Source organism: Canis lupus, chromosome X (genome assembly GCF_048164855.1).
Source record: "Canis lupus baileyi chromosome X, mCanLup2.hap1, whole genome shotgun sequence".
Lineage (NCBI taxonomy): Eukaryota > Metazoa > Chordata > Mammalia > Carnivora > Canidae > Canis > Canis lupus.
This window is the reverse complement of record NC_132876.1, coordinates 49,354,434-49,379,731: the sequence shown is the minus strand read 5'-3', so window position 1 is coordinate 49,379,731 and position 25,298 is coordinate 49,354,434. Positions and strand designations below refer to the sequence as shown.

Genomic DNA, 25,298 nt, shown 5'->3' with positions numbered 1-25,298 from the left:
TATGCTTTCAAACCTTATGGTCTAGTTTATCATTCCTCCTCCTAGTTGGAGGAGGAAAACTATTAAATAGCTAAATATATAGAATAAAGCCCTTTCTTCTTAGGTATTCCTTGGATTGGTTATAAATACAGGTGATCAGGAAAATGCAAGCAGTAAATCCCAAGACTTTTACATATCTAAATTCCTTTTTTAGGGGCGCCTGGGTGGCTCGGTGTTTGAGTGTCTGCCTTTGACTCAGGTTGCGATCCTGGGGTCCTGGGATCGAGTTCCACATTAGGCTCTCCACAGGGAGCCTACTTCTCTCTCTCCCTCTGCCTGTGTCTCTCTGCCTCTCTCTGTGTCTCTCATGAATAAATAAAATATTTTAAATAAATAAATAAATTCCTTTCTTTTAGATCCTCAGAGCAATGACCCCTCTCCCTCCGTGTACTCTGAGGATCCCTAACAAGTTAGGAATGGACTTGATATTGACATGTTCCTCCACTATATGAATCTGGGTTAGATGTCAGCATTGCAATCCCACTTAATCTCCTTTGAGAAGAAACAATGGGAAATATAATGTGGAAATACATATAATGATAGAACCAAATCAACTGATGGAAAATTTTTAAATCTGGGACATAATTATATTCCATTTCAATTGTCCTTTTGCACTTGAATTAATTGGTAATCTCTGAGGGAGCTTCAATTGGTTCATGACTGCATTTTATGGCCATGTCATTTTGAAATACATCTCTTAGAAAAATGACAATGGTGACCCTGTAAATTATAAATTGGCAATGTAATTTTGAAGGTGAAGGGTTGGAAGACTTATATCTCAGCAAATAATAATCATTCTCTTCTCCCTTCCAACCCCCAAACAATCAAATAACCAAAACTGGCTGCACATTGGAATCACTGTGGAAACTTCAAAATTACCATCGCCTATGTCCCACCCCAGAGGTTGTGATTATTTAATTGGTGGAGGGTGTGGCCTGGATTTTGGAAGCTTATTTAAAAGATCCCTGGGGAATTTTATTATGCAGACAAGCTTGTGAACCACAGCCCTAATTGGAGGATCATAACCCCAACTGCACATTACAATCACCTTGGGTGATCTTTTAAAACCACACCCCAGATCAATTAAGTCAGAATATCTGGGTTTAGGGACCAAGCCCCAGGAACCAGGAGTTTTTTAAATTTAATTTAATTTTAAAGACTTTTTTTATTTTTTTTTATTTTTTTTGACTTTTTTTTATTTGAGAGAGAGTATGAGTGGGGAGGAGAGGGAGAAGCAGGCTGCCTGCTGAGCAGGGAGCCCAACTGGGACCGATTCCAGGACTCAGGGATCATGATCTGAGCCGAAGGCAGACGCTTAACTGAGCCACCCAGATGCCCCCAAGAGCTTTTTTTAAAGCTCCCAAACAAGTCCATTGTGCAGCTAAGACTGGGAACTACTGCCATAGGTAAAACTCCAAACCTACTCTCAGGGAAATGGCAAAATTGCACTTAAAGGTTCAGCAACTCTAGGTTGAGCCTAATGAGAAGCTAGTTCTGGAAAACCTGTAAAAAGCAGGCTGAGGAGAAATCCTTAAAACAACTGTCCCACTTTAATGTTAAAATGAGCTCACTTTTCTCTTGCCACGTATAAAGGTTACTTTAAGGCTTCGCTAGAATTACTAGCAACTGACGGGCATATCAAGCCCCACTCTACCATATCCACCAAAATAACTGCTGAAAGAACAGGAAAGAGAATGCTTTCAAGGGATGAAAATCTTTTCAAAGGACTGCAAACCAGTGCTTAGAGACCCTTGGTGGGTCTAGACAAGGAAGAAGGAAAAAAAAGCAAGCTATTTGACCTATGCATTACATATCTAGCTAGTTTTTTTTATCTGTAATTTGATGTGCACTTTCACTCATCAAGTCAAACACTAGACTTGGAGACAAAAACCCTGGACCATGGTTTTCAGCCTTACCTGCACATCAGAGTCATCTAGGAAGTTTTTAAAATAATACTGCTAGGGCCACACCCAAGATAAATCTGAATTTCTGAGGCGTTGACACCCAGAAACCTCTGTTTTGAAAGGTCCCTGGGATCGAGTCCCACATTGGGCTCCCTATGGGGAGCCTGCTTCTCTCTCCACCTATGTCTCTGCCATTCTCTCTTGAATAAATAATAAAATCTTTAAGTAAATAAATAAATACATACATACATACTGATGCCTGAGCCCCTCCCTAAACAAAATAAATTGGAATGTCCTGGGCCCAGGGATCCATGCTTTAAATTGCTCTCCAGGCGATAATAATGTGCAGTGAAGTTTGTGATCCACTGCCCTAGACCTAGATATTTTACAGTTGAAAGAGATTTAGTACAAACCCTTACATCTCCTGGTAATTTTACAGCTACTTTAGCTACTACCAGTATACATATCCCAACCCCAATTTCCATTGTTCTTTCTCAATCATTACTATTAACAATGTGACCAATTTAGGGTCACCTACTTATTCTACCAGTTTGCATAGGATGCTTCTGGTTTTAACACTGAAAAGTCCCAGGTTCAGAGTAAATCAGGATAGCTGGTCACTGTACGAATGTTTTACAGCTCACAGACAGAATACAGTATTTTAGATTTTGCTTCTAACATTCAACATCCAGATCTTGGGGTTTTTTTGTTTTGTTTTTTAAAGATTTTGTTTATTCATGGGAGACACAGAGAGAGAGGCAGAGACATAGGCAGAAGGAGAAGCAGGCCCCATGCAGGGAGCCTGACTTGGGACTCAATCCCAGGTCTTCAGGATCACGCCCTGGGCTGAAGGTGGCGCTAAACTGCTGAGCCACCCGGGTTGCCCCAGATCTTGGTTTCTAAATACCATTCTCCATTAAAAGGAACCAGGGTTCCTTGGAAATGGCTGTTTCCAGGACTGGGGCAGGGAAACATATGGTAAGCCTAGGAATCTTGTAGCAGAATCTAAGTAAGTGTTAGAAGACACATGGAGGAATGTCAAAAGGACATTGGAGTTTAGCCATTCCAATAGGTGTGAGGTGATATCTCATTGTGGTTTTCATTTGCATTTCCCTGATGATGAGTGATATTGAACATCTTTTCATGTATCTGTTGGCCATCTGTAGATCTTCTTTGGAAAAATGTCTATTTGTGTCTTCTGCCCATATTTTAATTGGATTATTCATTTCTTGGGTGGCTACACTCAACAACACAAGAAAGAACAGGTGTTGGTGAGGACATGGAGAAAGGGGAACCCTCTTGCACTGTTGGTGGAAAGGCAAACTGGTGCACCCACTCTGGAAAACAGTTTGAAGGTTCCTCAAAAAGTTAAAAATAGAACTACCCTATGATCTAGTAGCTGCATTACTAGGCATTTACCCAAAGAATACAAAAATACTAATTCAAAAGGATACATGCACCCCAATGTTTATTTACAGTAGCATTGTCTACAATAGCCAAACTATGGAAACAGCCCAATTACCCACTGAATGATGAATGGATAAAGAGGTTTCATACACACACACACACACACACACACACACACACACACACACAATGGAATATTATTCAGCTATAAAAAGAATGAAATCGGGGACACCTCGGTGGCTCAGTGGTTGAGGGTCTGCCTTCAGCCCAGGGCGTGATCCTGGAGTCCCGGGATTGAATCCCACATCGGGCTCCCTGCATGGAGCCTGCTTCTCTCTCTGCCTCTCTCTCTGTGTCTCTCATGAATAAATAAATAAAATCTTAAAAAAAACACAAGAAAGCCACCTAAGAAATAAGAAATCAACATTTTCCAACCCCCAATTAAATCACCAAGCCAGGGAATACATTTTAAAAATTAGAAAACCAGGGTTGCCTGCATGGCTCAGTGAGTTGAGTGTCTGCCCTCCACTCAGGTCATGATCTCAGGGTCCTGGGATGGAGCTCCACCTCTCGCTCCCTGCTCAGCGGGGAGTCTGCTTCTTCCTCTCTCTCTGACCCTTCCTGCCACTCGTGTTCCCACTCTTTCAAATAAATAAATAACATCTTTTTTTTAAAAAAATTAGAAAACCAAATTACTGAGTCAGGAAACAATAACCAATGGATGCTAAAATCTTTAGGTGAGATGTCACTAGGGAACAGGACAATCATATGGTACCAAAGTAATACTCCATAGATGTCTTGCTAATTATAAAGTCACATGGAAAATTCTGAGGGCCACCACCTAAATCATTACCTTTACTAAGAACAGACAACTGACATTACATGCCTCCTGATAAGATGTGACACAAAGCAGACATTACTTATGAAGCATTCTTATCAAAAAATGGTTTAAGGATGCCTACGTGGCTGAGTTCGGCTCAGGTCATGATCCTAGGGTCCTGGGATCAAGTCCCACATCAGGCTCCCCGAGCCTGCTTCTCCCTCTGTGTATGTCTCTGCCTCTCTCTGTCTCGAATGAATGAATGAATGAATAATCTTTTATTTTTATTTATTTTTTTAAAACAATCTTTTAAAAAATGGTTTCATCTGAATCAAATTAGGCCTCTAATCCCAAGCGCTTCTCATTTACAGGAAATTCAGAGGCTGGAAGGAAGAGCTAAACACAATTATAAGGAAACAAACCATCCTATCCCTAAATACAGGATCAGTGTTTCAAGCAGGAGAGTCCCAGGCAAACCAGGATGGCTGGTGACACTACAATCAGCCAGATTCCTAATGTGGGACAGAGCTAGCTTCTAAAAGTCAGTACCATTAAAAAAAAAGTTATTTAAATTAAAAGCAACACCACACTCAAATGCAATATATGAACTGGCTATAAAAGACATTTAGGAGACAGCTGGGGAAATGTAAATACAGCCCAGTGCTCCTCAACCAGCCCATAGATGTAAATGAACTATGTTACTAAACACATTGTTTTATTCAGCTTTTTTTTTTTTATCACAAAGCTTTCTCAGTGAAGTATGTGGTACACTGATACACTATGGTGCAAGCTCCTTATCTCCCTGCGAGCCATCAAGCAGTCTGCAAACCATACTTCAGGAAGCACTGGATTAGATATTAGATAATATTTGTGAAGATTGGTGAGGTACTATTAATTTCTTTGAGCTGTGCTTATGGTATGATGTACCATACAATTATAGAGAAAAACATCTTAGGTGTATGCTGAGGGATTTTTTTTTTCTTTTTTCAAGTATTTTATTTTTTTATTCATGAGAGACACAGAGAGAGAGAGGCAGAGACACAGGCAGAGGGAGAAGCAGGCTCCATGCAGGGAGTCTGCCATTGGACTTGATCCCGGGACCCCAGGGTCACGCCATGGGCTGAAGGCAGGCACTAAACCGCTTAGACACCCAGGCTGCCCTATGCTGAGGGATTAAAGGTGAAATGTCCTGATGTCTACAACTTACTTTCAAGTAGTTTACTAAAGAACAGACACACAGGTAAAGCAAATACATGGCGAAACGTTAGCATGTGTTGAATATTGGTGAATATATTGGTGTTTATTGCACTATTTTTTCAACTTTCTTGTATATTTGAAAGTCTTCATAATAAAGATGAAAGAAGCATGACTAAAATCATCTTATAAAATAATAAAATAACAAAACTATCAAAATAACTAACAAATTAACTAACTATAAATAACTAACAAAATTATCAGGAAGTTGATTATCCACAGCCAATTCTATATTCCTTGGGGAATAGCTAAGTTAAAAACAGAAAGGCAAGTAAAATTAGCCAAAAGAGGTAATGAAAAGTGCATTCCAAGGTGAGGAAATAGAGTACGAAAAGTATGAAGAAATTTGTATTTTTCAGGGAAAGTAATTCAATGCATATAGAGAAATGAGGCTGTCCAGATTATAAAGGGGTGTTGAGGCTACATCAAGAATTTTGGACTTCTAAAAAAGAAAAAAGAATTTTGGACTTCTTGGGGTGCTTGGGTAGCTCAGTCGGTTGGGTGTCTGCCTTAGGCTCAGGTCAAGATCTCAGGGTCCTGGGATCAAGTCCCTTATCAGGCTCCTTGCTCAGCAGGGAGTCGGCTTCTCCCTCCCTGTCAGCCCCTATCCTCTGTTCATGCTCTCTCTCTTTCTCACTCTCTCTCCCTCTTTCCAAATGAATAAAATCTTTAAAAAAATCTTGGACATTTTAAAAGCAGTAAGAAGCCAATAACAGATTTTAAGCACTGGAGAAACACAATGACATTGGCATTTTAGAAAACTCATTATGGCTGTAGAGAATGGAATGGATGAGGGAAAGAGTGGATATAGCAGCTTAAGTGAAGATGGCCTTTTGAGCAATAATGTGGTAAGAAACGATGGCAATCTACTGGGATAGAGACTTGGTGATATGCTGGATGGGGGCAGGAGGTAGAAGAGAAGGATTACTCAGATATAATTCCCAATCTTTTTGGATTGAGTGAATGAGTAGGCTGGTATATTCATCAAGACTTGGAATATTGGGGATCCCTGGGTGGCGCAGCGGTTTGGCGCCTGCCTTTGGCCCGGGGCGCGATCCTGGAGACCCGGGATCGAATCCCACATCGGGCTCCCGGTGCATGGAGCCTGCTTCTCCCTCTGCCTGTGTCTCTGCCTCATTCTCTCTCTCTCTCTGTGACTATCACAAAAAAAAAAAAAAAAAAAAAAAAGACTTGGAATATTGGAGCAAGAACAAGTTTGGGAGACAGATGTGAAGCATACCACATTAGATACATTTATTTTGGAGTACCTAGAAGATACCCAGGTAGAATCCCCCTTGTAGGCAGTTGGGTATGAGACTGAGAGAGATAGCTCTGATTTCTGGCTTAGATAACTAATAGATAGTATTACCATTTACAGATATGGGGAACAAAAGAGGAGAAAATAAAAATCACTTTCCCATGACATAAAATGAAAAATAGGGAAATGAAAATAAAACTTATCTGATTGCCATAAGTCAACACTTTTTTATCACTTTATTTTTTTAGATATTTTTATTTATTTATTCTTGAGAAACACAGAGAGAGTGAGAGAGGCAGAGACACAGGCAGAGGGAGAAGCAGGCTCCACGCAGGGAGCCTGACATGGGACTCGATCCCGGGGCTCCAGGATCACGCCCTCGGCTGAAGGCGGCCTTAAACCATTGAGCCACCAGGGCTGCCCTTTTTTATCACTTTATATTAATATCTCCTTCTAGGTGATCCCTGGGTGGCTCAGAGGTTTCGCGCCTGCCTTTGGCTCAGGGCATGATCCTGGAGTCCCGGGATCGAGTCCGCGTCAGGCTCCTTGCATGGAGTCTGCTTCTCCCTCTGCCTCTGTCTCTGCCTCTCTCTCTCTCTCTCTCTATCATAAATAAACAAAAATAAATCGTTAAAGACATTTTTAAAAAATAAAATAAATAAAATCTCCTTCTAGCATTTGTTATTCTTTTTAAAGATTTTATTTATTTACTCTTGAGAGACAGAGAGAGAGGCAGAGACACAGGCAGAGGGAGAAGCAGGCTCCCCATGGGGAGCCCAATGCGGGACCGATCAGAGGTTGTTTGGGATTGGAACCAACCAGGTGCCCTCCTTCTAGCATTTTTTAAATGAATATGTATAAAGTAGCTCTAATAGCCACATATTTCTGAGAAGGAAGCTTCTCTATAAGTATTTAGGATTGAGGGATCCCTGGGTGGCGCAGCGGTTTGGTGCCTGCCTTTGGCCCAGGGCGCGATCCTGGAGACCGGGGATCGAATCCCACGTCGGGCTCCCAGTGCATGGAGCCTGCTTCTCCCTCTGCCTGTGTCTCTGCCTCTCTCTCTCTCTGTGTGTGACTATCATAAATAAATAAAAAATTAAAAAAAAAAAGAAGTATTTAGGATTGAGAAAAATACTAGTTGACCCAAAATCATTTTGTAAATTAGATTTTTTTACATGTCCTTAGGCTCTTAAAAGATTCAAAACATAATCTAAATTGTTCAACAAATAACCAGGGAGAACTCAAGACCTGAAGAAATCATGCACTAGAGAATATCAGTTTTGATATCCAGCTTATTATACCATATACAGGATCATTGGAGGATTCTGGAGCTTTCTGCATACTACATAGCACAGTTATAGGTATTCAGTCTCTTCTTTAAAGATCTTCTTTCCCAGGCAGCCCAGGTGGCTCAGCGGTTTAGCGCCTTACCTTCAGCCCAGGGCCTGATCCTGGAGAACCGGGATCGAGTCCCACGTCGGGCTCCCTGCATGGAGCCTGCTTCTCTCTCTCTCTCTCTCTCTCTCTCGAATAAATAAATAAAATCTTAAAAAAAAATAAGATCTTCTTTCCCATAAAGTCTCTACTATAACCAATTCTCCTTCCATAAGTGAGAGCTGATTGGTGCTATTGCTCCTACCATTTTTTAAAGGGTATTCTAGAACTTCAAAGCCTAGAAAACCCAAAGGAATGAAGCACTGTGATCACACAGTCACCCTATAATCACATTATAGCTTACTCTGCTTTTTTAAGAAAAGCTAGATTTGTTTCTAGTTCTAATCCTTGGTTACTTAATAAATGCAGGACATATCTACGAAAATCTCTTGGCAAATACAGAGACCCAAGTCAATGTGATATTATTACCAGCAGCAGGGCAAAGCTCAGTTGTGCTATCACCATACCACAGAGTCAGACAGAGGAGATAAGACTGAACTAGGACCAAGGGAGCCATGACAGGATGACAGCAAAGAACAGTCTAGATCTTGGGCCAAGGAGTAGCCACAACCAGGCCAACATCCATGAAAGCAAGGGAACCTGAAAACTAAGGTTATAAATCTTCATCAGATAGAAGGCCTGCTATGGCTGACCCTTGAACAACACTGGTTTGAACTATGCAGAAGAACTTATCCATTGATTTTTTTCAATAAACACCATATAGTAAATGTATTTTTTAATAACATTTTATTTTCTCTAGCCTACTTTATTATAAGAATATAGTATATAATACATATAACATATAAAATATGTATTAGTCAATTGCACCCAAAAGCATAAGATACCTAGGAATAAACCTAACCAAAGAGGTAAAGGATCTATACCCTAAAAACTACAGAACACTTCTGAAAGAAATTGAGGAAGACACAAAGAGATGGAAAAATATTCCATGCTCATGGGTTAGAAGAATTAATATTGTGAAAATGTCAATGTTACCCAGGGCAATTTACATATTTAATGCAATCCCTATCAAAATACCATGGACTTTCTTCAGAGAGTTAGAACAAATTATTTTAAGATTTGTGTGGAATCAGAAAAGACCCTGAATAGCAAGGGGAATTTTAAAAAAGAAAACCAGAGCCGGGGGCATCATAATGCCAGATTTCAGGTTGTACTACAAAGCTGTGGTCATCAAGACAGTGTGGTACTGGCACAAAAACAGACACATAGATCAACGGAACAGAAGAGAGAATCCAGAAGTGGACCCTCAACTTTACGGTCAACTAATATTCGACAAAGGAGGAAAGACTATCCATTGGAAAAAAGACAGTCTCTTCAATAAATGGTGCTGGGAAAATTGGACATCCACATGCAGAAGAATGAAACTAGACCACTCTCTTGCACCATACACAAAGATCAACTCAAAATGGATAAAAGATCTTAATGTGAGACAAGTTTCCATCAAAATCCTAGAGGAGAACACAGGCAACACCTTTTTTGAACTTGGCCACAGTAACTTCTTGCAAGATTCATCCATGAAGGCAAGAGAAACAAAAGCAAAAATGAACTATTGGGACTTCATCCAGATAAGAAGCTTTTGCACAGCAAAGGATACAGTCAACAAAACTCAAAGACAACCTACAGAATGGGAGAAGATATTTGCAAATGACCTATCAGATAAAGGGCTAGTTTCCAAGATCTATAAAGAACTTATAAAACTCAACACCAAAGAAACAAACAATCCAATCATGAAATGGACAAAAGACATGAACAGAAATCTCACAGAGGAAGACATAGACATGGCCAAAAAGCACATGAGGAAATGCTCTGCATCACTTGCCATCAGGGAAATACAAATCAAAACCACCATGAGATACCACCTCACACCACTGAGAATGGGGAAAATTAACAAGGCAGGAAACCACAAATGTTGGAGAGGATGCGGAGAAAAGGGAACCCTCCTGCACTGTTGGTGGGAAAATGAACTGGTGCAGCCACTCTGGAAAACTGTGTGGAGGTTCCTCAGAGTTAAAAATAGACCTGCCCTACGACCCAGCAATTGCACTGCTGGGGATTTACCCCAAAGATACAGATGCAATGAAACGCTGGGACACCTGCACCCCGATGTTTCTAGCAGCAATGTCCACAATAGCCAAACTGTGGAAGGAGCCTCGGTGTCCATCAAAAGATGAATGGATAAAGAAGATGTGGTCTATGTATACAATGGAATATTACTCAGCCATTAGAAACGACAAATACTCCCCATTTGCTTCGATATGGATGGAACTGGAGGGTATTATGCTGAGTGAAATAAGTCAATCGGAGAAGGACAAACATTATATGGTCTCATTCATTTGGGGAATATAAAAAATAGTGAAAGGGAATAAAGGGGAAAGGAGATGAAATGAGTGGAAATATCAGAAAGGGAGACAGAATATGAAAGACTCCTAACTCTGGGAAATGAACAAGGGGTGGTGGAAGGGGAGGTTGGTTGGGGGTGGGGGTGACGGGCACTGAGGTGGGCACTTGATGGGATGAGCACTGGGTGTTATTCTATATGTTGGCAAACTGAACACCAATAAAAAATAAATTTATAAAAAAATATGTATTAGTTCACTGGTTCTGTTATCAGTAAGGCTTCCAGTCAACAGTAGGCTATTAGCAGTTAAGTTCTTGAGGAGTCAAAAGTTATATGTATAAATTAAATTTTTAAAAAATATTTTGAATTAAAAATAAAATAAAATAAGGTATATGCAAATTTTCAACTGTGTCAGCGGCCCTAACCCATGTTGTTCAAGGGTCACCTGTATAATTCTTCCTGCTCATGATCCAAAGACTGGTTTCTCCAATAACGCAGTCAGGATCTGTAATGTAGCAATATGCCAAATCTGGGAAGTTACTGAAACTTCAGCCTTAATAAAGAGCCTGCAGTATCATAGGAGGCTGATTCGCAAGTGAGGAGGAGCACCAGCTTGCAGTGCATGGTGTGGGAGAACAGATCAACAGGCACAGCTTTTCTCAGAACAAAAGACTCACCAAAGAGCTTCTTAGCTGAGTCTGGAGGACAGCATAGTCCTATAGAAACAGATAGTAATATCAGTTTCTAGAAACCAAGGAGAACCTATAGTAGCACCATTTCTTAAAATGTAAGCCCTTTCCTGTGTTCTGATAGCCCCCTATGTTTCTCCCTATGACAGCATTTATCATATTTAATGTAACTACCTGGGTTGTTTTTTTTCTTAACCATCTTCCTCAGTGGAGTATAATCTTTTCAAGGGTGGAAACAAGGCAAAAACTGCTTATTATCCATCTCTGTGTTCCCAGTTTGTGACACAGAGTAGGGGTTCAATAGTGAATAGAGCAAGTTGCCTAAGTCATATACTTTTCTGTATGATTTGTACATGAAAGGTAATTAATTGGGGCACCTGGGTGGCTCAGTGATTGAGAGTCTGCCTTTGGCTCAGGTTGTGATCCCAGGGTCCTGGGATCAAGTCCTGCATTAGGCTCCTGCAGGGAGCCTGCTTCCCCCTCTGCCTATGTCTCTGCCTCCCTCTCTGTGTCTCTCATGAATAATTAAATATTTTTTTTAAAAAAGAAAGGTAATTAATAAATATTACTGACTTAAATTATTCTGTTGAAATTTAAGCAGGTTACTTTTCCCCCTTATTTCAAAGACAGTTGATCAAAAATAAGCATAAAAACTCACCTATTGGGACGCCTGGGTGGCTCAGTGGTTGAGCAGCTGCCTTTGGCTCAGGGCATGATCCCAGGGTTCTGGGATCGAGTCCCACATGGGACTCCCTATGAGGAGCCTGCTTCTCCCTCTGCCTGTGTCTCTGCCTTTCTCTCTGCCTCTCTTGAATAAATAAATAAGATCTTTAAAAAAAAAAAACTTACCTATAAACCCAAGGACCACTGTGGACTTTTCAGGATATATCTTTCCAAATATGTATATTTAATTTGGTTTCTTAAAATGGAATCCCACTTTACATATTGTACATACTGCTTTACAACCAGTTTCTTCAGGTAATCATAGATCATATACATCTCTCCACCATATGTAAGGCTACCTCTCATTTTACTGGCTCTATGGTATTTCATTAAATGTGTGTACATAGTTTATTTATCTAATCCCTTGCTATTGGAAATTTAGGCTGTTTTCTAACACTTTACTATTTCAAAAAGTCCCTCCATGAATATCTTTAATAGTTATATCATTGCATACATTTTTAGTTACTTGGTAGAACTGCTGAGTTGAAGGACTGACATGTTTGTAAGGCCCTAAGATATGTACCACTAAACTGTTCTAAAATTGTTGTACAATTTACTCTCAAACCAACAAAACAGAAGAGTTCTTGTTTCCCTCGCTGATTCTCAATAGTTTAAATAGCACTGTCCCAGTGAAATCAGAACAAGACAAGATATTCACTATTGCTTCTACAATGGAACATTTTCTTAGCCAGAATAATAATAAGAAAGAAAAAGTACTGGAAGGAGAAAGACAGACTCTTTTGATATGGTGGTCACATGGTCAGCTGACAAGAAAAATGGCCAGCTACCAAGCAAGAGAATCAACCAGAAAATAAAACTAATAAAAGAATAAGGAAGCTGGACACAAGGTTGGCAATAACTGCTCAGAAAAAGTAATGAAAAGGTCGCATTCATAATAGCAATAAAAACTTTATCTTACATTAACCCTAAGAAGACCTGTATTGGAAAGAATTATATGTATATTTAGCTTTAGAGAATTATATAAGACTAGAGTAACTGAAGAGATATATCACATACTTAAACATAAAAAATACTGTAAAGATTTCAATTCTCCCTAAAGTAAATTCAATGCATTTCCAATCACAATCCCAAAAGGATATTTTTGATAAGTTGATTCTAGAGCTCTGTTAGAAAATAGCTGAAAATGTTAAAAGTATATATCCTCTAACTCAGCAACTCCACAACAGGAATTTATCTACTATATATACTATCACATACACTTATTCATCACATATACCTATCTATACACTGTACATATGTGCAAAGATTTATGTACAAGGATATTCATTGCAACATTGTGCTTACAAGAGTAGAAACAACCTTAAAATTCATGAGCAAGAGACTAAATGACATATTTATGTAAGTAAAACTGTATAGTCTATTTAAAAAATTAAGTAGACTTGTAAGTATTGATGGAGATTCTGTATCATTGTAGAACAATCTCCAAAATCTAATGTTAAGTGAAAAGCATGTTGCAGAACAGTGTTTAATCTGTTAAGAAAAAAGGGATGGTATGTATACATACACGTATCTGTACACACACACACACACACACACACACACACACACACACTTTTATAGTCACAGAATATCTCTGATAGGCTACACAAGAAACTGGTAAGAGTGGAGACATCTGAAGGACCAGGGGTCAGGAGTAAGAAAAACTATTCACTGCATACTCCTGTATTGTTTGAATTTTTCTGCCATATGCACGTATTGTCTTTTCAAAACAAATTTTTCTTACCTTTTTGAGGCCATGTTTATTGTTTTATTCACTGTTAAGTGTGAGCAGAATCCTAGGTTTACTCTTAATCGTTGCATTTTTAAATTTATTGTCTTGCATAATAAGTATTTTCATTATATTCAAAAATGAAATAACATAAAAAGGTATTCAGTGAAGTCTCCTTCCCAACTGTGATACTCATCTCCATAGTTCTCTCTGACCATAGACAGCTACTATTATCATTTTCTAATATGACTTACCAGTTTCTCTATGCCTATACAAATGAATATAAATCCATATTCTTCTAATCTTTTGTCCTTTTGTACAAAGACAGTTTCCTATTATATAAACAATTCTGAAAAAAAAATAAACAATTCTGTATACCTTACTATTTCCACTTAGCAACAGACCATAGAACCAATATCACAAGCCACAAAAGAAAATAGTCTGGGGCAACTGGGTGGCTCAGTGGTTGAGTGTCTGCCTTTGGCTCAGGTCATGATACTGGGGTCCTGGGATCAAGTCCCACATCAGGCTCCCCACAGGGAGCCTGCTTCTCCCTCTGCCTATGTTCCTGCCTCTCTCTTTTTCTGTCTTTTTCATGATCAAATAAGTAAAATCTTTAAAAAATAAAATAGTCTGGACATATTCAAAATTGATACTCTTACTGATACTCTTACTTAAAAGGACACCATAGAGAAAAGGAACAGAGAACCCACAGAATGGGAGACAATTTTGGCAAATCATGTATCTGATAAGGGGCTTGTATCTAAAATATATAAAGAAATCTTAAAATTCAATAAAAAGGCATACCAATTAAAAAATTGACAAAGGATCTGAATAGACATTTCTCCAAGAAAAGATATACAAATGGACAATAAATACATGCAAAAATTCTCAACATCATTAGCCACTGGGGAAATGCAAATCAAAACCCCAAGGACATATCACTTTTCACCTGTTAGGATAAATAGAATAAAACAGACAGTAACAAGAGTTGGTAAGAATTTCGACAAATTGGAACTCTTCACATGCTGCTGGTGGAAATGTAAAATAGGGTAGCTATTTAGAAAACAGTCTGGCTGTTTAACACAGGGTTACCACATGACCCAGCCAATTCCACTCCTAGGTATCTACCCAAGAGAAATGAAAGTATATGTTCACACAAAAATTTGCACCTGAATGTTCACAGGAGCACTATTCACAAATGGCAGAAACAACTTAAATGTCTGTCAACTGACACGAGAATATATAAAATGATATATCCATGAAATGAAATATTATTCAGCCATAAAGGAGTGAAATACTGATACATGTTACCCCATGCATGAACCTTGCAAACATCATGATAAGCAAAAGAGGCCAGATGCAAAGAACCATATATTGTATGACTTCATTTGTATGAGGTGTACAGAATAGGCAAATCCATAAAAACAGCAAATAGATTAGTGGTTGCCTAAGGCCAACGGGTTGGGAAAAAATGGGGAGTAACAGGTGAGAGGTTCAGGGTTTCCATTTGAAGTGATAACAATGTTCTGGAGATAGGGGTAATGGCCACGTAAGTCTGAGAACATACTAAAAAACCACAGAATTGTACACTTAAATAGATGAATTTTATTTTTTTTTAATTTTTATTTATTTATGATAGTCACACAGAGAGAGAGAGAGAGAGAGGCAGAGACACAGGCAGAGGGAGAAGCAGGCTCCATGCACCGGGAGCCCGACGTGGGACTCGATCCCGGGTCTCCAGGATCGCGCCCTGGGCCAAAGGCAGGAGCCAAACCGCTGCGCCACCCAGGGATCCCCATAGATGAATTTTATATATGAATTATATCTCAATAAAGCTATTTAACAACAACATACCTTAGAGATCTTTCTCTATATGTACATAGAGAATATCTGTATTCCTTTTTATAGCAGCACAGTGTAGCAGCACAGTATTCCATTGTATGGATTTAGCATTGATGGTTTAACCAGTTCCCCACTGGCAGTTTTAGGATATTTCACTGCTTATTGTTACAATATTGCAGTAAGTAACTTTGTGTCTATGTCATTTTACTGTGTGTCAGTATATTTGTAAGATAAAGCCTCAGGAATGGAATTACTGGTTTAAGGGGTATTTATGCATTTATAACCTGTATTGCTAAATTTCCCTCCACAGGGATGGTACCAATTTACAATCTAACTAGTAATTTTTTAGAATTCATGTTTCCCCATAGCATTGCCAACAGTGTATTACCAAACTTTGGAAACTTTGCCAATCTGAAATGTAAAAAGAGACATCTCAGGGTACATTTAATTTGCATTTTCATTATAATTGAAGAGACGGAGCATCCTTTCATGGTTCTTAAACACATTGATATTTTCTTTCTTCTGTTAATTTTCCTTTGGTGCTTCTTTCTTTTTCTTTTATTTCAGGCTTTTATTCAAATTCCAGTTAGTTAACACACAGTGTAATATTAGTTTCAGGAGTAGGATTTAGTTATTCATCACTTACACTCAATACTCAGTGCTCATCACAAGTGCCTTCCTTAAAGCCCATCACCCATTTAACCCATCTCCCTGTCCACCTCCCCCCAGCAACCCTCAGTTTGTTCTCTATAGCTAAGAGTCTGTTTTGGGACGCCTGAGTGGCTCAGCAGTTGAGCATCTGCCTTCAGCTCAGAGCATGATCCTGGAGTCCCCGGATCAAGTCCCACGTCGGGCTCCTTGCATGGAGCCTGCTTCTCCCTCTGCCTGTGTCTCTGCCTCTTCTCTCTGTGTCTCTCATGAATAAATAAATAAAATCTTTAAAAAAAAAAAACAGGGTCTGTTTTATGGTTTGCCTCATTCTCCCCCCTCTATGCCCAACTTGTTTCATTTCTAAAATTCCACATATGAGTGAAATCATATGGTATTTGTCTCTTTCTAATGGACTAATCTCGCTTAGCATAATACACTCTAGCTCCATCCATGTCATTGCAAATGGCAAGATTTCATTCATTTTGATGGCTGAGTGATATTCCCTTATGTGTGTGTGTGTGTGTATATATATACATGTGTGTGTGTATCCATTCATGGTATCACATCAATGGACATTTGGGCTCTTTCCATAATTTGCCTATGTTGATAACACTGCTATAAACATCAGAGTGCATGTATCCCTTCGAATTGCTTTTTTTTTAAGATTTTATTTATTTATTCATGAGAGACACAGAGAGAGAGAGAGGCAGAGACAAAGGCAGAGGGAGAAGCAGGCTCCGTGCAGGGAACCCGACGTGGGACTCGATCCCGGGTCTCTAGGATCATGCCCTGGGCCAAAGGGAGGCACTAAACCACTAAGCCACCAGGGATCCCCACCCCCCGCCTTTTTTTTTTTTAAGATTTTAACCTTCAAAACACTTTTATATCCTTTGAGTAGCATGAGTACTGGATCACAGGGAGGTAGTTCTATTTTTAACTTTTTGAGGATCCTCCATACTGTTTTCCAGATTAGTTGCATTAGTTTGCATTCCTACCAACAGTGTAAGAGGGTTTCCCTTTCTCCACATCCTTGCCAACACTTGCTGTTTTCCTGTGTTGTTTATTTTAGCCATTCTGAGGGACGCTGGGGTGACTCAGTGGTTGATAGTCTGCCTTTGACTCAGGGCATGATCCCGGGGTTCTGGGATCGAGTTCCACACTGGGCTCACTGCAGGGAACCTGTTTCTCCCTCTGCCTCTCTCTGCATGTCTCTTATGAATAAGTAAATAAAATCTTAAAAAAAAAAAAAAAAGAACTGACCAGGGCCAGACCTGGAGGGAAGCAAGAGGCATTCATCTTGGGTACAAAACTTAAAAGGGTGCTAAAAAACTCAGTAATCAAGACAAATAATATTCTTTTAAATATTTTATTTATTTATTCATGAGAGACACAGATATAGAGAGAGAGGCAGAGACACAGACAGAGGAGAAGCAGGCTCCATGCAGGAAGCCCAATGCAGGACTTGATCCCAGAACTCCAGGATCATGCCCTGAGCCAAAGGCAGGTGCCAAACCGCTGAGACACCCAGGGATCCCCCAAGACAAATAATAGTTTAATACAGTATTTTGGAAAATCAAATTGGAAACAATCTGCAGGCTGGTTCCCTGCTTTTATAAATAAAGTTTTATTGGAACCAAGATTAGAATAAGATGAGTGAGGCAGGGTTTAGCAAGCACAGGCGTGAATCTTGCTTTTTTCTTTTTAATCTTAATGTGTTTTTCATCATGGATTTCTTGGACTAATTTTGATTTTTGAAAATGATGTATTATAAATGTATCTTAATTACTGATATTTTGTGTACCATCTTATTAAATTTTACACCCAAAGTGAGTTGCTTTACTTGCCTTACCTGAGACCTGGCCCTATAACTGACTATTGATGGTATAATAATGCCTTTTTTCTGTCTCCTTACATCACTCTGTGTTTTCTAAATCTGTACAGTAAATATGGATTACTTTGATAATCAGGAAAAAATAATTTAGAAAAAGAAGTCATGACTCACTCAATGATGTTCCTTGTGGTTTCACCATGGGGCTTGCAGGAAACAAAAATCTGCGTGCGGATAGCCCTGCAGTTTTGAATGGCTTGAACCACCTGATAGTCTGAAGGAAGAAACACATTGCTATTAATATAATTAAACCATCGTGGGTTAGCAGAAACTACCAACTGGCTAGCACCTAGGATTGGTTAGGAAAAGAGGAGAAGTAGGTTCAGAGCCAGCTCACTGGGAGCTCCCTTAGGATTGTATGGGAGTAATGGACTAAAGATGGTGGACATCAGGACGCCTGGGTGGCTCAGTGGTTGAGCATCTGCCTTCAGTTCAGGGTGTGATTCCAGGGTCCTGGGATTAAGTCCTACATTGGCCTCCCCCCATGGAGCCTGCTTCTCCCTATGACTCTACCTCTCTCTCTGTCTCTTATGAATAAATAAATAATAAAATCTTAAAAAAAAAAAGATAGTGGACATCATGAGAATACCCAATGAGTTCTGTAACAGAATAGCTATGCATTCCTATGCAGTCCTGCCTGGGCTGGGCTCACCACAGCAACAATGAACTGCCAATTTTCCTTTGACTGTAGCAGCTGTGGTAAAATCTTCTCTGCTCGACCTGTGTGGAATTCACAGTTGGTGATACCTGCAAAAGAGAGGACCACATGACAGAATTCAAAACTCAAGCCCAGCAGTGAGGGAAGGTAGTAGAGGGAGGCTTTACAGAAATGTACAGGAGCCCAGGCTCTGCCGTCTTCCCTTTGGACGTAGCATACCTCTGACTAACAATAAAAGAAATGCTGTTGGATCTGCCTCATTGTTGCCAACACACTTTCCTTTGCAATATCTCAGTAGGTCTTTCAGCTTTAGATACTAGACCATGTTATTTTAAAACTTAGTGACACATAGTACATAAGTACCTACCAAAAAGAAAACCTTAACTTTTACTCAAGTGCTCTGTCTGCTATCTTAGAGATTTTCAGAGCCTCAAGAGTTCTCTGGAGGTAGGGTAGAGGGAACAAGGGGATCTGTTTTCTTTTTTTTTTTTTTTATTTACGATAGTCACAGAGAGAGAGAGAGAGGGAGAGGGAGAGGCAGAGACATAGGCAGAGGGAGAAGCAGGCTCCATGCACCAGGAGCCCGATGTGGGATTCGATCCCGGGTCTCCAGGATCGTGCCCTGGGCCAAAGGCAGGTGCCAAACCGCTGCGCCACCCAGGGATCCCGGGGATCTGTTTTCTATATTGCAGTTTGGCATAGGATTTTGTTCAAAGAAAAGGTTCTGCTGCTAACAGCTGTTTGAAACCTATTGTATCATGCTATAATGCCTCATGAGTCTAATGTCAAGAAGGCTCCTCTTCTACATTATCCAAAGTTTTGCCAGGTTATCTTCCTATCATCTAGTCTAGGCCTGTTCATTGCCTCAGGCTCTTCTTCTGGATAGAAAAAATAGGGAGATTAGCTATCAGGACCTCTGTCAGAAAACCATCAGGACCCAACTCCAAGCACTATAGGATTCTCTCCCGCCCTCTGCATAGGTCATGGATATAGTAAATGCCCTTTCCCACACAACACTTTACACAGCACAGAAACAACTGCAGCTCTTAATTTCTCTCCATAATGTGAACAGTATACCATTGAAGGCTGCAGTCCACCTGGCATCCTCTACTGCCTGTTCCACCAAGTTAATACCAAGGACCTGGGAGATATACTGAACCAGAGAGAGACCAATCACACCTAAGGAAATAAGAGGATTTTAAGCCAGTGATGTTATGCCTGCACAACTACTATTGCTTCCCCATCTGGGCCCTGGGTGTGGGGGGAATGGAAGGTAAGCAGCATGTAGATTCTGCCCTGGGCTGCCACTCGCTAGTTCCACAGCAGATATCGAGGAGGATGGTGTTAGAGTTCACTCAGCTCCCTCACTGTCCGATATAGCACCTCTGCACCAGCATTATTAATCTGGAAAAAGGCTTCTGGAGAGATACAGATCTTCAAGCCCAAGAGATCTTCAAAGAGATGGGGTTCCCCAAATAGGAGCTGATAGGGGGACTGCTGATGGCTGCAATGCATCATGGTGCTGGAAAACAACTTTTAAAAAAGCATTTTAGAATAGTAGACCATTCTATCTCTAGTGCTTTGGAGGGGCGGGCAGCATCTCAGCCAAGAGACACAGCCTCCATGGCATGGCCCTGAGAGGTCTGTAGGAATTACCTCTCAGGGGATGGAGATATATGCACACACTCTCTCATCTAAATTTGGCCTGGGTTCCCAGACCTGGCTGCTGTACAAGGACTGCTACCACTTACCCCAGTTCCCCACAATCAGCAGCCCTGCCTCAGCAAGCAACAACTCAGAATATAGCAAGCCATTGGCTTCTTGCTCTGTTTGGCTACCCCAGGTTTACCTTTCCTGAAAGTAAAGGGATGTCAAATCACAGACTGCTCCTGGCCCAGTGGTGAAAAACTTTAGAGTCTCTCTGAATACTGAGCTCCTCCTGCCCAGATCACAAAATCAGTAGCCAAGCAAAGACTCATCTCTGACAAATTTTCTCTCCAAGCTCTATAAAACTCAGCCCTGCAGTAGTCAGACAAGAAAGCACATTTCTCAAATCCTATTATAAATGACACTTAACATAAAGCAGTGTTCTATGTGACAAAAAATACACCATTTTCACATCTCAGAAGCACTGCTTTGCTTATCAGCTTTTGACAAATCCTATACAATAGACATGGTACTTTCTCCAGTTTGAGCCTTCTTAATAGTTTTCTAAAGAAAGTGTGAGAGTTATCCATATTATAAACAAGGAGCTAAACTAAGCTTTTGCCCTATTATGAAGACGCAATAACCCTTTATACTTCTCTGCTTCAAATATCCCAATCACCCACCCAAACGCCTCGAAGATGTGAGTCCTTAAAGAAAAGAAAGAGGGCATAGAAGGGAATCATCACGGTAACTAAATTCTTTCTTTGAATTCAGAACAGTTTAAAATTCTTACATGACTGCAGAGAGCCTAAATATTAGCTTGACACAGGATATATCACAATAAACTATGTTGGAGCTCTAGAGTTAAAAGGCCAAGAATTGTATTTTGGGGGTAAATACCCAGTAGTGTGATTACTGGATCATAGGGTAGTTCTATTTTTAACTCTTTGAAGACCCTCCATACTGTTTTCCACAGTAGCCATACCAGTTTACATTCCTACCAACCGTACAAAAGGGTTCCCTTTTCTCCATATCCTTGCCAACACTTGTTGTTTCTTGTACTTTTTATTTTAGCCATTCTGACACATATGAGGGGATACCTCATTGTGGTTTTCATGTGCATTTCCCTGATGATGAGTGATATTAAGCACTTTTTCATGTGTCTCCTGGCCATCTGTATGTCTTTGTTGGAGATATGTCTGTTCATGTCTTCTGCCCATTTTTTTAATACAAGAACACTAATTCAAAGGGATATATGCACCTTGATGTTTATAGCAGTGTTATTTATAATAGCCAAATTATGGAAGCAGTCCAAGTGTCCATCAATAGATGGATAGAGAATAGGGTGTATATACAGGCAATGGCATACTATTCCGCCATAAAAAAGAATGAAATCTTGCCATTTGCAACACGGATGGAGCTAGACTATAAATGCTAAGTGAAAATAAGTCAGAGAAAGACAAATACCATATGATTTTACTCATATGTGGCATTTAAGAAACAAAACAAATGAGCAATGGGAAGAGAGAAAGACAAACCAAGAAAACACTCTTAACTATAAAGGACAATCTGATGGTTACCAGGGGAGAGGTGGGTGGGGGAATGGGTGAAATAGGTGATGGGGATTAAGGAGTGCACCTGCTGTGATGAGCACTAGTTGATGTATAGAATTTTGAATCACTATATTGTATACCTAAACCTAATATAAACTATATGTTGGGCAGCCCGGGTGGCTCAGCAGTTTAGCGCCGCCTTCCGCCCGGGTTGTGATCCTGGAGACCCAGTATCGAGTCCCATGTCAGGCTCCTTACATGGAGCCTGCTTCTCCCTCTGCCTGTGTCTGTGCCCCTCTCTCTATGTCTCTCATGAATAAATAAATAAAGTCTTTAAAAAAAAACACTGTATGTTAACTACACTGGAATTCTGATATAAATAAATAGTTTTTCTTACATATGTAGAAAATTAAACTAATATATTTTGTCATTGTGCTCACCATTATTTACTGCATCTTCCGTTAAAGTAGCATTGTGTATTTTCCTGTAGATCTGTCAGTTATTAGGTATATGTAACTTTAAATTTTATTTTTCTTTTAGGTTGAACCTTCTACCTTTATTAAATCTTCTTTTTTATCTCTAGTAATACCTGCTGCCTTGGAATCTACTTTGATGTTAATAGTTATATCTGTTTAACTACATACATACATATATAAAAATATAAAAGGCCAGGATTTGTGTGTCAACTATGCCAATTTTTTTTTAATTACAAAAAAAGGTCAGGAATCAATGATGTGGGTTCAAGCCCTAGCTTGGCTATTTACTGGCAGTTCAACCTTGGGTACTCTATGCCTCCATTTGCTCATCTGAAATGAGGATGACAATACTTTTCCTTCTCTCACCTACTATACAAGTTGGTTGAGATGATCACATTAAATATAGGAATATTTTAACATGGGAATGTTTGAAAGCCCTAAGTGAATTACAAATGTAAAGTCTTATTTGAGTTATGAAATTCTGACTGTATTCTACTTTCTATTGAATTGGCTTCTAAAGTCAGTAGAATACCTACCAACTTCCATGGGCAAAGTTCTTGTGAAAATACTTGGGAGTCCTCACATCATCATTAACATGGAACTTCACCTCAGTCTGTGGTTTGATCATGCCAACAGCATGTTTAAAGAGTATCCTTGCTTCTTCCTCCTTACCCCTAACCCCTCTTCCCAACCCACATAAATATTCTGTGGATGTGTAATTTCTGCTACCTGCCCTGACACTTCCAAAACCAACTGCAGGACAGCGAAAATAAGGGTTGCTACAAAAACTGCCCCTAATTGTCCTGTGACTATCACCTGTCTTAATTCCTGGGGATGGAAAGTGATGATGGCCATTGTGTGCCCTCGGCTATCGGTGCAGAATATGAGCTCACACCAGTACCCACCTTCATGAAACAAAAAGCAGGACTCCATTGCAGACTGTCAAAGAAATACTTCATAGTACTAAGGAGAAAACAGAACTGTTATGTAGACAAATATAACAAGTTCCACAGCTGACTAGTCACACTGAATGTTATGGGCTTAATTGCACCCAGCCCCAGGCATTCTGTTGAAGCCCCCAGTACCTCAGAATGTGACCATATTTGGAGATAAGGTCTTTAAAGAGGTGATTAAATTAAAATGAGGCCCTAATACAACTGACTGGTGTCCTCATAAGAAAGAGAAAATTGGGACACATAAAGAGACACCAGGGATGCCCAAACAAAGGAAAGATCATGTGAAGACACAGAAGACGGCCATCTACAAGCCAAGGAGGCCAGCCTCAGAATAAGCCAAACACCCTTATAGGACTTCAAGCCTTCAGAACTGTGAGAAAATAAATTTCTGTTAAGCCATGCAGTCTATGGTACTTTGGTATGGCAGCCATAGCAGACTGATACAGATTTTGATTCCAAGAAGGGGCATGAAACTATAACAAATACCTAAAAATAAGGAAGTGGCTTTAAAACTAGGAATGGGTAAAAACTGGAAGCATTTTCAGATGCATGCTAGAAAAAGCCTAGACTGCTTTGAAGAGACTATTGGTAGGAATACGGATGTTAAAGGTGATTCTAGGAGGCACCTGGGTAGCTCAGTGGTTAAGCATCTGCCTATGGATCAGGTCTTGATTCTGGGGTCCTGGGATTGAGCCCCCCATCACACTCCCCATGGGGAGCCTGCTTCTCTATGCCTCTCTCTGCGTCTCTCATAAATAAATGTTTAAAAACAAATAAAGGTGATTCTGGGGAGATCTCAGAAATGAGGAGCATGCTATTAGAAACTGGACAAAATTTGATCATTTTAAAGTAACAAAAGAACTCAGACGAATTGTGTCCTAGTGTTGGGTGGAAGGTAACAATTCTAAGTGCTGGGGATCCCTGGGTGGCTCAGTGGTTTGGCGCCTGCCTTTGGCCCAGGGCACGATCCTGGAGTCCCGGGATCGAGTCCCGTGTCAGGCTAGCCGGCAGGGAGCCTGCTTCTCCCTCCTCCTGTCTCTGCCTCTCTGTCTGTCTATCATAAATAAATAATTTTTTTAAAAAATTCTAAGTGCTGAACCTGGATATTTAGCTCAGGGGATTTCTAAGCTGTGTTGAAGGTGTGGCCTGGTTTCTGCTTGCTGCTCAGACTAAAATGTATGGAGAGAAGAAAGACACATTGAAGGAATGGATGATCAAAAAGGAACCAGAACTTAAAGACTTGGAAAAATCTCAGCCTATCCATAGAACAAAATATCAAAGCATGTTCAGGAGGCAAAACCAAGGTTATGGCTGGACAGTCTTTTTGATAAAGAAATTATAGGTGTGACTCATGAATCCAACCAGTCATCTCAGTAGAACCCAGGAACAGAGATGAACTTTTATCAGCAGAAACACTGCCAGCTAAGTCTGAAGGGCACAGAGACAAGGATATAATGAAGGCAGGCCATCAGACTTCTGGGATTCCACAGGATTGGAAAATGGACCTAACTGACTGCCAACAGGTGTTACTCTTCAAGAATGACCCCAAGGCAATTCAGAGATCAGCAGGGTGGGTGCCACCAAGATAGACCCAGAGGGGACAGGCCCCAAAGGTCAAGGCTGTAGCCTCAGTTACAGTGGGCCAGACTACAAATGTCCAGAGCCTAAAGTATGACCCTGTAACACCAGTAGGCCAAAGGACAGAGCATCAACCCAAACAGGATAATTCTTGAGCCTTAAAACCTCAAGGAATTTGCCTTACTAGGTTTCAAACTTGCCTGAAACTTATGATACCTCTATTCTTTCCAATTTCTCCCTTTTGGAATGATAATGTCCACCCCGACTGAGCCACCCAGGCACCCCTCAAGATTTTTGCCTTAAGATGAATTATACCTTGAGTCTCATCCACATTTGATTTAGATATTCAGATAAGGCTTAGAATTTAGGGTGCATGCTGGAATGGGTTAAAAATTTGAGGCTGTTAGGGGTAGACTGGCTGGAGTGTGAC

General features: G+C 40.2%; 1 protein-coding gene across 1 annotated transcript in view; it reads right to left on the bottom strand.

Annotated features, from left to right (window-relative positions):
- Nucleotides 1–25,298, bottom strand: part of TRMT2B (tRNA methyltransferase 2 homolog B) — a 117,810-nt gene that overhangs the window by 53,240 nt on the left and 39,272 nt on the right. Inside the window, 11 exon segments of the mRNA XM_072817809.1 lie at nt 8,114–8,205; nt 11,153–11,190; nt 18,115–18,206; nt 18,620–18,747; nt 19,736–19,837; nt 19,971–20,014; nt 20,016–20,180; nt 20,508–20,597; nt 22,871–22,947; nt 23,007–23,087; nt 23,151–23,297. Of these exon segments, the coding sequence (XP_072673910.1) occupies nt 8,114–8,205; nt 11,153–11,190; nt 18,115–18,206; nt 18,620–18,747; nt 19,736–19,837; nt 19,971–20,014; nt 20,016–20,180; nt 20,508–20,597; nt 22,871–22,947; nt 23,007–23,087; nt 23,151–23,297 (1,056 nt within the window).